At 44.2% G+C, this 14,445-nt stretch overlaps 1 protein-coding gene across 1 annotated transcript in view; it reads right to left on the bottom strand.

Annotated features, from left to right (window-relative positions):
• T265_07887 (hypothetical protein) overlaps nucleotides 1-14,445 on the bottom strand; it is a gene marked incomplete at both ends in the record, with an annotated part of 195,892 nt that overhangs the window by 12,659 nt on the left and 168,788 nt on the right. Inside the window, 4 exons of the mRNA XM_009173537.1 lie at nucleotides 2,445-2,765; nucleotides 4,447-4,833; nucleotides 9,949-10,086; nucleotides 11,233-11,364. Coding sequence (XP_009171801.1) covers nucleotides 11,320-11,364 — 45 coding nt within the window. The remainder of the gene's footprint in view (nucleotides 1-2,444; nucleotides 2,766-4,446; nucleotides 4,834-9,948; nucleotides 10,087-11,232; nucleotides 11,365-14,445) is intronic.

The following is a 14,445-nucleotide window of genomic DNA, read 5'->3' as shown; positions in this document are numbered from 1 at the left end:
TCATAATGGGCTGGTATTTGTGTCGGATCGGTTGGCCAACAGTGAACCACTGCTTTACTCCATAAACGGTTCACGCAGAACCGAATATGGAGTTGCATGCAAGTCCTTCTCGTCTATATAGACCCAAAGCAATGAGATCTGTGGGCGCTGATCCTGATATTGGAGGGATGAATAACGTGATACTTGTGAATGCCGTACACAAAACTCTGTAACATTTGAATGAGATTCATTACAAAAAGTCTCACTTTCTTGAGGAAGTACTGTGTTGTACTTGATGACATTAAAATAATACAGGAGGAGCATGCCTTTTCACTCATAAACCGGCTTCGTTTTAAACCGATTTCACTCCAGCCTATTGAGTACACTTTGAGAGACCGTTCTCTAGCAGACCCGTGTCGTCACAAAGCCACGATGTCTGTGAACTTATACTAGTCTTTCACTTTCGTTGCAATCAGAGTGGAATTTTATCACCATTGGATGTCAGCCTGTAATTTTGTGTCACAGTTCGGATTTGTGTTCCACACTTCATCTTCAGTTGGTACGTGGTATGGCAGAACAATTAGTTCGGTCAATGGTCGCTTTCCGCAATTGAAGACGAACGGACCAGTCGAGGAGCCATCAGTCCCATCGAAATTCGGATGCACTCAGTCCAACTTGACCTTTCCTGTCTGCTTCTTTAACCTAACCACGTCAATATCTCTTTTCGCAGGTGAGATATCGGCCTGTTCGACCAATGTCAGTGAAACTGAAATGTTGGCTGCTAGTCGTGCTCAAGTAAACGGAGCAAGTTATAGCGAAGCATCGGTTGAGTGTTACTAACTACACCGAAGATGTGGGTGTTACTTCGCACTAACCGGACGGTGAAAATGATGGATTTGAGTGTAAATGAAGCCACCAATTCTTAATACACGTCTTCTGATCTTGCTAAGAGATTTCTACGGTTTCTTCGAATCTACTAGTGGCGTGGACACTTTCGTTATAACTAGATATCGTAAATGCGTATTACACTACTCGTAAGGTTGTTGAAGAGTTCTTCGACAGCCCACGACCGGTTTCTCCCTCCTCGGAGCTTATCAGGTAGGTACTGTCAACTTGTCCTGTCAACCTGTCAACCTTATGTCCTACTTGAAATCGAATTGCATGAAGTAAGCGAAACATACTCACTTGCAAACAAACTTGGCTCCGCGAGAGACTCACCTGGAACCCATCTGAGTAATGAAACTATGTTTCCATCATAATGTTACTTCATAAACGAGAGATTCAGCTAGGTTCCAGGTGAGTCTTCCGCAAATCCAACTTTGTTTGCAAGTGAGTGTACTTTGCTACACATTTTATACATAATCAAAGCCGAAACGTATCTCAGTATGCTACTTTCGAGTCAAGCAAGTAGTAGGAAAAAACACGCCTGTGTTGCGTTACTCTCCGCGGATCGATTTGCATCATTTTTGAAATCTGGATCATCAAGCTTGCTTAAGTTCTCTGTTCGTGCCTAAACAACAATGCTTATTTAGAAGTCTGAAAAAGGATTTTTCTATTCATAGCACGGTAGTTTGGGCCAGTTCGCCGTGCAGAAAGTAAATTCGATAGCTTCTAAGAATGAACATGCTTCCAAATGTTAGTTTATCCCTTTGGTTTCAGGAAATACTTATCTCGCGAATAAGAAAAAACTATTATGATGCGAATAGAATGGTAAATAATTCGGTCTTCTTGCGTTAAACGAAGCAGAGGCTACTGTATGTGGCAATTAAAATCGTAGGCGATAAGACAAAAGTTCCCCTACTGGGATAGCCAGATCTGCGTCGAGAAACGGATGCCGATTGTTTACCAAGCTCTTCTGGAAAGATGCTGGACTGGTTTTTTGCACAACTGTTGTGGACGACCAATTTCCCAATGTCTTCTTAATGCCATGAACCCGAGTCTGGATAGCCGCTTGATAGCCTGATTGATCCGTTTAGTCAAACCGGAAAGCCAATCAACGTGCGAATCAGCTGATCTGTTGATCACTGATGCGCACAGGCGTGTCATGTGCAGCCGAAATCAGTCTGTCTATAAAGCTCACGTGGAAAGTTCCAGGCGGGCCAAAAAGTGAGGCTAAAAATGGAACATATTTATCAGGGGCAACGAAAAAGTTTATTCCATTAGCAGCTGTGTAGTCCAGTTACGTTTGGAGCTGGTTCTCTTATTAATAGCGTGTGAAGAGTGGCTTTACCAGAGAAACGTTCGCGAGCGGTTTGTAGATGGTGTCCTCGATTCCTATAACACTACCCTATTATTAGTTTAACGTCAAACAGTCTTTAGTTAAGCCTCGTTTAAATGGAAGTCAGTGGAAGTCCCAATACTTTCAGTCTACATCGAGTAATGTCTCCCTAAAACAGTAGCGTTACACTTGGATGAATCCTAAAATGAAGCTCTGAGACATGACTGGATGGACCCGTAAAACTTACAAATAAGATGCACCTTCTCTTCGATTGGAGCCAGTTTACAAAGGCGGATACGTTTTCCCGATGGGTCTTGCGTGACAACTATCTCTTCCCTAATATGCTTTACTAGCAGTCGGTTCTCCGGTCCACCAGGACGGCTGGTAACACATTGTTTAGAGACGCGTTCTGGCCTGCACGAGCACAGCTGTCTCTCGACTAGTTCTGGTGGTAGATTCTGACATGCGCATCCTTGGCGGTTCCAGCGATGCAGGTGTACAGCCCTGTATTCACGTCCATCGGCCGCCGTCTCACATGCAGTGTGGAATACTTTGGCTTCAGGACAGACTGTTAAGAGAAAATCAACAAAGTGATGTTTAATGATTGTAGCGCATTCTAGAGAAATAGGTCATTTGACATGGACAAGGACTTTGAAGCACGTGACTTAACTCAATGACTGATACGAGCAACAGAAACGGGCATGCAAATCGTCATCAGCGACCCACTAGCTGGGCTTCTGCTTAAACATCACTTGGTTAACCATTCTTCCGCCTTATTGGTTAGCTAACGGATATTGTTAAAACCATTAGTAACCTTCCTGAGGGAGATTTACAAAGTACCAGATGTGGATGTCATCCGATCAAGTTGAAAAATATTTAAACAAGTTGGAACAAACGAGTAAGCATTTCCCCTAGCCACCTACAGAACAGGTATTACGTTTAAGGTAGCCGTGGATCACAGTCAGGATATGGTATTATTGTTGTAATTAACGGATTTCGCGGTAACGCACTAGTTACTAGGTTGCTGAAAACTCTTGGGTTTCTAAACTCACTTTACCGTATCATGGGTCTTTTTCAGATAGGCCTAGCCAAAAAATTAACCCCCGCCACCCAAAAACATTAAAAGAAGAGGATATGATATTTGTACTGTTAGTTTTTATTGAAGAGGGTGAAATAGGGACATGTCATTAATAATTTGCATCAAAAGGTCCGTTTTTCGGTAACTATGCCTCGCCCTGCATGGTTTTTACGGCGAGATATTAGCGTTTCATCGATCTTGACGTGTAGACCTGGGCGACCGATAACTGTTAGAATCTGCAAAAGCCGCCAGGCGCAAACTTCGCGGAGAAAGTTTTTCCAGTTAAGAGCGGTCGTGTGGCTAATAGTTAATTCGTCTGAGCAGAATGATTTTTGCCAAACTTCTGGACCATTAAAAATGAATAGAATTTCTGTCCTAAGCTTTATCCTAGACCGCTTCAGCCAAGTTCCCTCTCGAAGACCGATTTCTTACCGACATTGTCGAGCATTACACCCCCACCTGTCAGAAACAGTTGAAAGTATCATTTGGTGGCCATCGTTGCATAAACACTGCTGATGGATCATTCCGCGGCCTTAAAAAAGCGCATTGTCACCTCCTTGACATGAGCGAGAGTTGGAAGCGCCAGAAAGTTCATTAAGGTTTTACGTCCGAACGGAGAACATTTTTGCACAAAATGAGCCTAGATGCGGATAAGGAATTGTTTTAATCAAAAACAGGTCAGGGTTGTGAGTGAACATTAAACTGGAGCCGGCAAAAAGTGGCGGGGCTTAACTTTTCGCACATGCACCTTTTGCATTAGTTGCGGGCATAGCTGGCATATCTTCAATGAAAAATTCGGATGAACTTTACACTGATAACTGACGTTGGGTATTCCCGTCCATAGCTCAACGGTGACACAACCTCGCAGAAGGAACAATGACGTAGGGCTTAGTGAAACTACAACTTTGGTACTTCAAATTTCCGACTGTATATAATTTACTTCGACAAATGGTATGGGTCTTGCAAGGTGGGATAAAAGAAATCTAAAGAGGCATTTAAGGGCCAAAGTAATACGCCCGCAAAAATTACGGCCAAGTTCATCAATGCTCATAACTGTAATTTATCAATGGGTCCACTTAGAGTTCCGCCTTGTATCAAGGTGATATTCAGTTGATTAGGTTACAAAAATTTATGGACGCAATTTATACTGCTGACAAACTGAACTACTTACCAATTTTTCGAGCGGACACAATCGTGTGCTCAGGTCGACACTTAGCGTGGGACAAATCAGGAATCATCAACGTCTGATCCGATGACTGTCTAGTCCCATCAACCTCAAGCTTCAAAGTTTGTTTGTACGTGATCAGGACACCATTCTGCTGATTGCATCGATGAACGAACTGAGATTCCGCCGGCACAGCTGATTGGTCACACCCACATGCTTCAAAATGGGCGCGACGCATTTGTCGGCATTCGCATGAATCCATTTGCCACCAAAATTGTTCGACTTGACGGAAGATAAGTGCGGGATCTGCTGTGATTTTCTGTCGCAAACCGCTTTCCATGGTAGAAACATGACGGCACTGGTGACGAACAGTTGTAGGATTTCGGGCGCAGGCTACAAACAAAAGAGTTGGCGTCTCATTTAACAGACTGAGTTCGCATGCTCCTAACGGGCAAAACGCTTACGAGTACCTACAAAGTCATTTTTAAGTAAAATCAAGGGTCATGAACAGAATGTCTTGTCTCATTTGGAAAAGCGAAACAGCCACTGCTCAAAAGCAATTTTAAGGCTCTTGGACACCGAATTTCGATATCCCGTATGCTAACAACGAGCTAGAAACATGTGCAAAACCCAAACTCAAGAACAGTGATGAAACAGAATGATGAACAGCGGAATGATTTGAAACCTACAAAAATTCTATTCTTAGAGAGCTTTGAGGGCTCACCACATGGCGTCTCACAATTAAGGTTATACTGACCATAACAGGTGTTGAAGCGATCGCCGAGAATAAGCACGAAAATCCATCCGAGGGAATTGACAGAAAGGTATTTGTGTTGAAATTCTACCTCTAATCAACTATACTGTCAAAAACAACCATGCATAGCCTCGGTGACAAAATCAAGCTCTGAGTGGTTTCGTGTTCTTATCCACTTTAACAATCAGCAATATGAGTTGGTTCGGTTATATTTCTCCCACCACTAGCTCGCCAGTACCTCAGATCCATCAGAATCCGGAAAACTTTCCAAACGCGAACTGAATTATCACCATTGGTTCATCACCAAATACCACTCATTGCGGAACTCTGAGGTTTTCTACGGTTACATCAGTGCTGTTCCACCTAAGCATGCGTAGGCACCGAATCGTACAATTGGCTAATTAATCGAGCTACAGACCTGCTATTCAATGCAGACAAATCTGGTTTCATAGACAAGAAGATTTGTAATTTGCCCACATCGATCTTCCTCCTTACTAGAATGCTCATAAATTTGGACTCGCCGTTAAAGTCAACGAACTTGCTTGCAAAGCCAGCAACTGGCCAACAGCGAGCGAAAGTAAGACAGTTTGTATTGTGCCCCGCACCCCCTCGAATTTCCCGTTTGAATAGAAATTTTGAGGGTCCAGGTTGAACTGCAGTGCGACTTTTGGTGCGGTAATAGTTCGAAATTTATTTACATAAGACCAGACTTGCAAACCTCATAGGATGGATTTCCCGAAAGATTTGCCCTTACTGAGATGGACTCGAGAGACTGCAACTGCAGGTGAATGTTCAACGTACAAAACCGACAAACTGTTAGAAGGACATGTGATCTGGAAAAATGAAGAAGCACATTGATACCTGACCTTATGTATGGTCCACCTAACTTGTACTTATCCTCTTAGGCCGATGAAAATAAAATATTTGATGAAATGTGGCTACGACCGATTGTCAACAAACTTTTTCGAAAACGATGGCTACGACAGGTTCCCAAGCGTTAGAATTCGAAGCAGTTCCAGGCAGGGTGAAACCAAGTGGGTTTTGTGGGGATGTCTCCATGGCAAAGGTCACTACAGGCGTCATTGTGATTGCGGACCACCTACGTGAAAAACAAATCCTTTGCTGTTTCACCTCACTTTGTGAACTATTTTGGTGCCCGTACTGGTTTTTCTCAAGTAATTTGGGAAACGTATCAAAGGAACGACGCACTTAGTGGTGGGAAGGACATACGAAACGATAAACTTTGAAGTGAAGTTATGGTCTTAACCTGAGGATGCTATTGTGTTCAGTTGATATGGTTGGTCCACAGTAATTCAATATCAGTTATCTTGAGCAACCTGTTGAATAGACCCCTCGTGAATGAAGGAGAACTTTACACCCTGACCGGTTTACATAAAATACAATTTGGGTTCAAGTAAAACGAAAGGTTGACGGAAAACTCGGGGACTGCGCCTGCCTGATGAGCCCCAAGAAGGGCAAAACCGGTCGTGGGCTGTCGAAAAATTTTCAGAAACCTTATGAGCAGCGTATAACGTCCGTACAAGGGGAGTCTTTACACACAAAAACATCTGGTTGCCTATGAGGGAGCAGAGTAGTTACTTGAATGACTTCTTATTACTCAACTCCATATGGGGTCACTAAAAATGTAGTGTCATTGAACCGATTCACAGGAAAAAATCCCGGAAAAGCCAATAAATGTCTGTATATCTAGGCCTATTAGACTTAACGACAAAACGTCTAATTCCATTCAAGAAATCGATACACATGCCGATTTAGTTACATACGTTTTAGCCACCAATAAGCTCGTACTTGTCGTCATATGTGGATATTTAATCACGCTTCCCAACTTGGGAAACAACACGAATGGCAGCGACTTAAAATCGTTACAATAAAGTGCTCCTTAGGTTATTTCTTTAAAATCGCCTGTAATCAGTAAGGGGTGTCATAGAAGTTATGGTGACACCTGATTGGGCTATCAATAATCAATAATCAGCGAACAAAAACCCCTTAGCACAACGTTCCGCAGTGTGCCTTTCGAAGATATACTCTCATGCGAGGTTGCTTACCAAGTGGCTTCAACGTCACCGTATTCCATTCAAACACTTCCCGAAACCAAGTTTGTAGAAAAAAATTTCAGCTGCGTTTTTTCACAAAATTACCTCAACAGGATTGGAAACATAGTTCAGACATAATACGCTACTCATAGGGTTGCTGAAAATCCGTTAACAGCCCACGACCGGTTTAGCCCTTTTTAGGGCTCATCAGGTAGGCGCAGTCCCCAAGTTTCCGTCAACCTTGTGTTCTACTTGAATTCAAATTGCACAAAATTAGCTGAATCGCTCGTTTATGACTTAAGATTATGATGGAAACGATATTTGTGACTCGAGTGGCAACCTCTGATGTTGAATCAAAATTGACTATCAGACAAACAAAAAATACTTTACAAGTGTCCACCATCAAAAACAACCAAAAGAGGATGAATTTCACAGAATTTGCGCACTAGTTCATCAGCTCAATGTGAATTTGTTCTTGTCAAGTGTACCACTAAGAGACAGGACTTTATTGTAGTGGGACTGTGTGCACCTCATTGACGCACTGAGCTATACTGCATTGGTTGTCCATGTCAGAATTGCTTGTACGGGTCTGTCAGTGGTTGGAGTCCTGACTAATAAAGTCTCTTGACCCTTCAGGTTGGTGATCGGGAGATGGAACTCCTCCAAGCAAACCACCACCAAACACCGCTATCTTGCAATCAGGCCTTTGGGCCCTAAGTTTCAAGTGAGGACTTAATCGTTCTGTTGTGCCGCATCAGCCATTGCGTAGTGTCCTCAGGCTGGGTACCTTACTTGCCGCATACAGCGAGTGGTTCACCATCACTGTACTACGTATTATCATCTCCCTCATCACTGACACCCACGACAACATGAGAACACTGAAGCTTAGCTGCTGCAAAGCATCCCAGCTTGTTTAAATAAGGTCTTCTACTAATAAAAAGAACAAAAAGAAAGTGGGAGAGAGAGGTGGTGCTTGTCTACAATATGCCGACAATCGTCAGCCAAATTCATTCATAAGCTGTATAGACGTAACACACTGCTCATAAGGTTGCTGAAAGCGAGATCTTCAGTTTGTTCTCCTCTGGAAACCAAACTGACGTGCGAATGAGTTTATTTAGCTAATTTGGTGCATTTTGGGTTCAATTGGCACATAAGGTTAACGGAAACCCGGGGAGTACGTTTACCTGGTGAGCCCAAGAAATGTATAGACGACACTGCTCATAAGGTTGCTGAAAGCGAGATCTTCAGTTTGTTCTCCTCTGGAAACCAAACTGACGTGCGAATGAGTTTATTTAGCTAATTTGGTGCATTTTGGGTTCAATTGGCACATAAGGTTAACGGAAACCCGGGGAGTACGTTTACCTGGTGAGCCCAAGAAAGGTGAAACCGGTCGTGGGCTGTTGTAAGGTTTCCAGAAATCTTATGAATAGTGTGTTACGCATGTACAACGTACTGTGATACTAGAGTATTGTACAACTGAAGCATAGGGCGGATTGGTGCAGCTCATTCAGTGGCTTAGAAACATCATGAACGAGAGATTTAGTTGGGTCTGCCGCGTACACCAAATCGGTATGTAAATCAGTGTATTTCGCTGCGTTCATGGGCTGTTCGAATGGATTCCCTAAGCTACCGTCAGTGTTTCAGTTGTAGCCAGTTGGTGAACGAGAGAGTTGGGTCTGCCGCGTACACCAAATCGGTATGTAAATCAGTGTATTTCGCTGCGTTCATGGGCTGTTCGAATGGATTCCCTAAGCTACCGCCAGTGTTTCAGTTGTAGCCAGTTGGTCCTGTTTTGAATCACACTTATTCCGCCCCAGATTTATCATTCCGAACTAATCCGAATGCTGGTGCCCTGCCAAGAAAGCGAGGTTACTGCACGTACGAATCCAGAAAATCCCGCAATTACCAAGTATTAATTATTCTCCACTGGTCCCCCAAGTGGACCCTCAAGATAGACAGAGTAGCGGTTCTGCCAACCAAAGAAATGCTGTGTACTCCATGGCATTTCAAGAGCTAAATGGCAAGTCTTAATGACGCAAGTTTCGGATGCGAGCAAACGTACAGGTGGCTTCCAAGCAACTCAAGCACCACTAAACAAGCCGGACAAATCCAGACTCAGAATTTACTCCTTAGTGGCATCAGGCTACCCGGACACATTGAGTTTGCGTGTTCCCCTCCCAATCATATCGTCCTACTCTTGAGCACCTTGTTCACTGTGGCCATCAGGTTCTCAGACGGGTGCTGCGCGAAGAAAGACAGCTAATTATCAGCCTGGTCCTGCAAACACCCAGTCAGTTTGTCCATTTCATCACATCTTCGGTCACTGAATTCCTGCATCATGTTCTCTAAACTAAAATTCAGTCGCCTATTTTCAGTTCGTATGAAAAAGTTTTTTCCATTTCCATCCTCTGCCTCTTCGTCCTTGCCATTCTAACTCAAATCGAGGCTTGTGAAACCTGTATTACGGCCTTGAATCGATTCTTGTTTTAGTTGATTCCGAGAATGAGAAACCCTTCTTGCTGTCGATCGTTCGCCAAAACCGTCTAAATGCGTGCGTACGGAATGCAAAATATTATCTGATATGACTGAAATCGACTGATCTCTCCCCGGACCAACATCTGTCAACAACCCAAAGATCCGCATTTTTATTAAAATGGACATCCGGATGTACGTGTTGGGAGATGATTGCACGTGACTCACCAACAGGCTCAAAACGGTGGCGAGTCCGTTTAACACAAGCGCCGTCAGTCAGCTTGGGCTCAATGCTTTCTTCGACAAAAGTTTTCAGTGCATTATACCTGCATCCTTCGTAGCGAATCGTTTTCTGACCTTTGCAGCCTGTAGAATGTTTGGAAAGAAAAGGTCATGTTAGTAGTTGAACGGAAGCAACCGTAGTTACGACAACATCGTTCGATAGATCAGTGCTGAGTCAATACGACTTCAAGTGAAGTCGCATTGGTTCAGAATCTTGGATGCCTGCCAGTGTGATTTATCAGAGTGGTAAAGAACAGCGATTCAAAGTGGGTAGCATGACTGAAAGCAGTCGACCAACTCAATGTTGAGTACGGGAACGAATGACCTAATCTCATTTATAATGAGCATCTCAAACTGAGGATGTTGACCGGATGGAAGCGAACCGAATGCGGGTGAAATAGATCCGCGCACGTTGACGTGATAATTGTCCCAATCATTTGATTACTCCGCCGGTGTACTTTGATCTCCACTTGTCCTGCTCGTACGTGACCACCATCCCCAGCTTGCCACAAAGAACGTCGCGTTGACACTGGCATACTAGCATGTATCTCTGTGTGTGTGCGTGTGTGAATGTGCACACCTGTTCGTGTCCCATCCGCTAAACCTGTCCTGACTTGTTCCGTCGTGGCTTCCGAGTCATCGCACCGCCAAACAGAATCACGAGACTGCCCTCCAAAGGGACGACCGAAACCTACCTACACTACCGAGCCAACAATCCGCTCGCCGTTGTTTAGTCTGAGGACCTTCACACTGCACTGTGCCGATCGGTGACAGACTTGCGCATTTGTTGACGTCATGAACGTGGACAAGTGAGGTTTGTTCTACAAGTTTGTTCACTGGTGTGTAAAGAGTACTGCAGGCCTTCGAACTCAACTCTTCCTTTTGATGTTCGGGGTCGTCAAGCCTACACGTATCGGGAACCTCAACACTCATACTCGTCAAGGCCACCAGGAAAAAATATGATCCATTCAATACGTGTAAGACCCACAGGTGCATAGCATTCACATCGAGACTCTCTTTGGAGCATCGGTTTTTCGATTCATCCTCATTCGATTGAACTGGAACACCTCTATTGGAATACCTCTACGTCGTCCTTATTGCACGTGCCTGAGGGTGCAGGCAATGTGGCTCCTATTTTCACTTACTCCCCACATTAGGACAAAATCCAAAGAGTGGAAAGTGTGGTCAAAATAAAAAAATCATGGTGGTTACAATGGGACCCAAACTTACAGCATGTTTCATGTGCTACCCTTGCGAAGCGCTTGCAAATACACTGTTCGGGTACGTGTTCCACGATGGTGACGCGACGCTGGCAGGTCATCGAGTCACAATCGGACTTGTATACCAACGGTGGAGGACACTCTGAAATGGCAGAAAGAAAGACGAGCAGGTGATCAGTAGGTGGAAGTTTCGTAGTCCCTTCCAAAATGGAGCTAAAGGAAAGTCGTTCCCCAGAAAGAAAAGAGGTCCAGTCTCCATAGTTCTCGCGAAGTGGAGCGACGTCTGCTTGTTCGAAGTTCGAAATTTTTCGAATTACTAACTCAATATCCACAAAACTTCACCAGTGGTTATTCCTAATTTCAAACAGAGGTTAATCTCACAGTGATAAATAAACCAGTGTGCAAGCTCTTGTCTACATTCTTTGAATGTCATAAGATCTACGGTTCTCGATCCTAGCAGCAGAAGATACCACTAATTGGCAGTACAGTGAAACCACTCTACAGTAGACCAATGAAAGGACGGTACTCAGTATTCACGAACAACTGCTTATTCGTTTATTAATAAATCTCCGAGAGATCTCACGGACCGGAACAGAGGAAAATAAACAGTCACTACTTCGTCTGAGTGCAGGTCATTCATCCATATTTTGTCCATTACTTTCGTCATCCCAGGAGCCGGTAACGAGAATTCCTTCGGTGCAACATAGTATTTGACAAAAGTGAGGGACCAAGCCGCAAATGGAACACTTATTTAACTTCAGTGTTTCAGACTGGTGTTAGAGAACAGGCTCTTTAGAGCCCGCTTTGTACAATCGGGTATCGAGTAGACTGAAGTAAAGGATATGGTAGATGGGCATCAAAAACAAGCCCCACGGCCATCACGGTACTTTGTGTCTCTGAGCCCAGCTGTAATACGGAAACGGCGAGGTGGGCTTTCCTTGAATTTGAATTTTTTTAACTTTAAACACACTGCTACTATTCCCATGAAAGTAGGCTGAATTCTTTTACGGTGACTTGAACACACACCAGGTCGACTGGTTGTCTCGCTTGCTTGCTGGGGGCCTGCGGAGTTGTCGCTCCCAGGAAACCGCACTTTTAACCCGCGGGCAGTGAAGCTCACCAAAACGCGTTCATCACAAATGTCAATCGATCATCCTAACCTAGTTCAGTGCGTCTTCTCTCGTTCTACCGCCTAACCAAGCTCTCTTCACTTGAGGTCATTCCTCAGCAAGGTAGTCAACAGAAAATGCACCCATCTGCTTTTCGCGAACGTCAAAAGCGTATTCGCTGGGGCATGAGGCAAGGCCATAACATAAGCCATCTATCCAGCTGCCTTGGCCGACTGTACAGCTGAATGGAATCGACAGAGCTTGGTTGCCCATCTTGTGCCTTACAAAGTCCCCTCCCAGGGATGCTTGTGTTCTACAGCATTCACAATCACCGACTCGCTGTCTGACAGACAGGACAATGCACACAATGGCCGCCGGTTGATTTCAATGGAAACTCGGAGGCCTAATTAGGACAGTCACGCTCAAGCTTATACGGGTGACCGCATTTCGCTTTACACTGTATCAGGTTGGCACTTGGCTACACATTGAAAGTATACAGTAGCAAAATGCAGTTAGTTGGGACAGCCTTAGAGTGCCCACCATAAAGGTTTGAGAAGTTGGTTTGAGGAGAAGGGCCGAACACGCTTTGGTGTGCTTCAGGATCCACGACCTCAAACTGAAGGTTGTCTGGCATGAGAAGTTCACAGAAAGCCTTTAGTTGTGCGATCAGATGAAGAAACAAACCTGACATATCCCCAAATCTCAGACTAAACATACTACTTAAATGCCGCTGAAGACTCTGACAACTGGCGAAACCGGTCATCGGCTGTTGAAGGGGTTTAGGAGTAGTGTGTTCTATCTGGACACGGCGTTGTTACCGAACTGTACTGCGATACCTCGAATATCGCTTAGACTGTAGCATGAGATAGCCTTTGTGCAGCACATGCAATAGAAAAATACGCTAAACGAGACATCCAGTTGGGATTCGATTTAGTCTTCTTTTAAAACAAATTAGTTAGTGTACTCTTCGAATGGCCTGCTTCAATTCTGACGATTAATCCACGTAGGAGTTGGTGGTTTAGACCAGGAGATTGCCATGTGTTCCTTGAACATACCAAGTGGGTGTCACGTACACAACTGCTACACAATATCCGTGTTTACGGGCGTCATCTGTCAAATATACGGCAAGTAGTTTACCAGAGAGAATAAGAGAATACAATCCGATGACTAGAAAAAAACCGATCCTAAGTGCAAGAGCATTTGGCCGACATCGATCGTATCAGAGACATAGCGCACACCTTACAGATTGACCCTAAACCGCTAACTGTCCGTTACAGAGGCTATTTGAATCCGAATGCGTGCCCCGAAACCATACACTCAAAAGAAACCCTTGAACTTGAGTTGATCTATACGAATCTGTTTGATAGTGACGTAGTTCCTTTAGGTTTATGATCCACTGATTTATGTTCCCTTTTCCCCCTTCATCACATATGTACCCGTGAGTTCTCATAACCGCGCATCCAATCTCTGCTGAATACCATATCAATCTGTAACGTACTAGCCAAGATAACCAAACAGAATATCACGCTCTGTGCACTGCCTTCGCCCGTTTCACAGTGGCAATGAATTCGGGGAAGTCAAAAAAGACACCGTTTGCAGAGAAAGTTTGTGGCAGCTAAAACTTGAATGTGGGAGGGTACGGGTGTTCGAAATCCACAAACCAAAAGTGGCTTTAAAATCCTAGTGACCACAAATACAGATGTGACTGCGTAATGAGAAGCATTGAAAAATGTGAAAGTGGATGGTGAAGTCGTTGAACATTCAAACGCATCTGACGATTCCTGAGGCATTCATTTCTGTGGAACAGGTGTGATCGGATGGTCCGTGGTTCGAATCCTCGCTCAGCCCTGTCTGGGCTCGGGTAACCTGATAGTATCGTAGGTCACGTGCTTCCTTCGGGTGGTATGGTAGCTAGGTCCCGCAGGGATGTTACAGCTAAACGATTTATTTTTTTGGTGTGGTACTTTACACGTATGCACAGCATCCCGGTACAGTAGCCACGCAGCACTGGTTTACCCAAAGAGTATTCCTTTCTGAGAGATTTGATAGAATTTGTAATTCACCCAAATTATCACCACGTGAGGCTTCAAAACATAGTTTTAAGTTGCCAACTA

Source organism: Opisthorchis viverrini, assembly GCF_000715545.1.
Source record: "Opisthorchis viverrini unplaced genomic scaffold opera_v5_191, whole genome shotgun sequence".
NCBI lineage: Eukaryota > Metazoa > Platyhelminthes > Trematoda > Opisthorchiida > Opisthorchiidae > Opisthorchis > Opisthorchis viverrini.
Note: the sequence above shows the minus strand (reverse complement) of the source record. Positions and strands in the feature narration are given on the sequence as shown.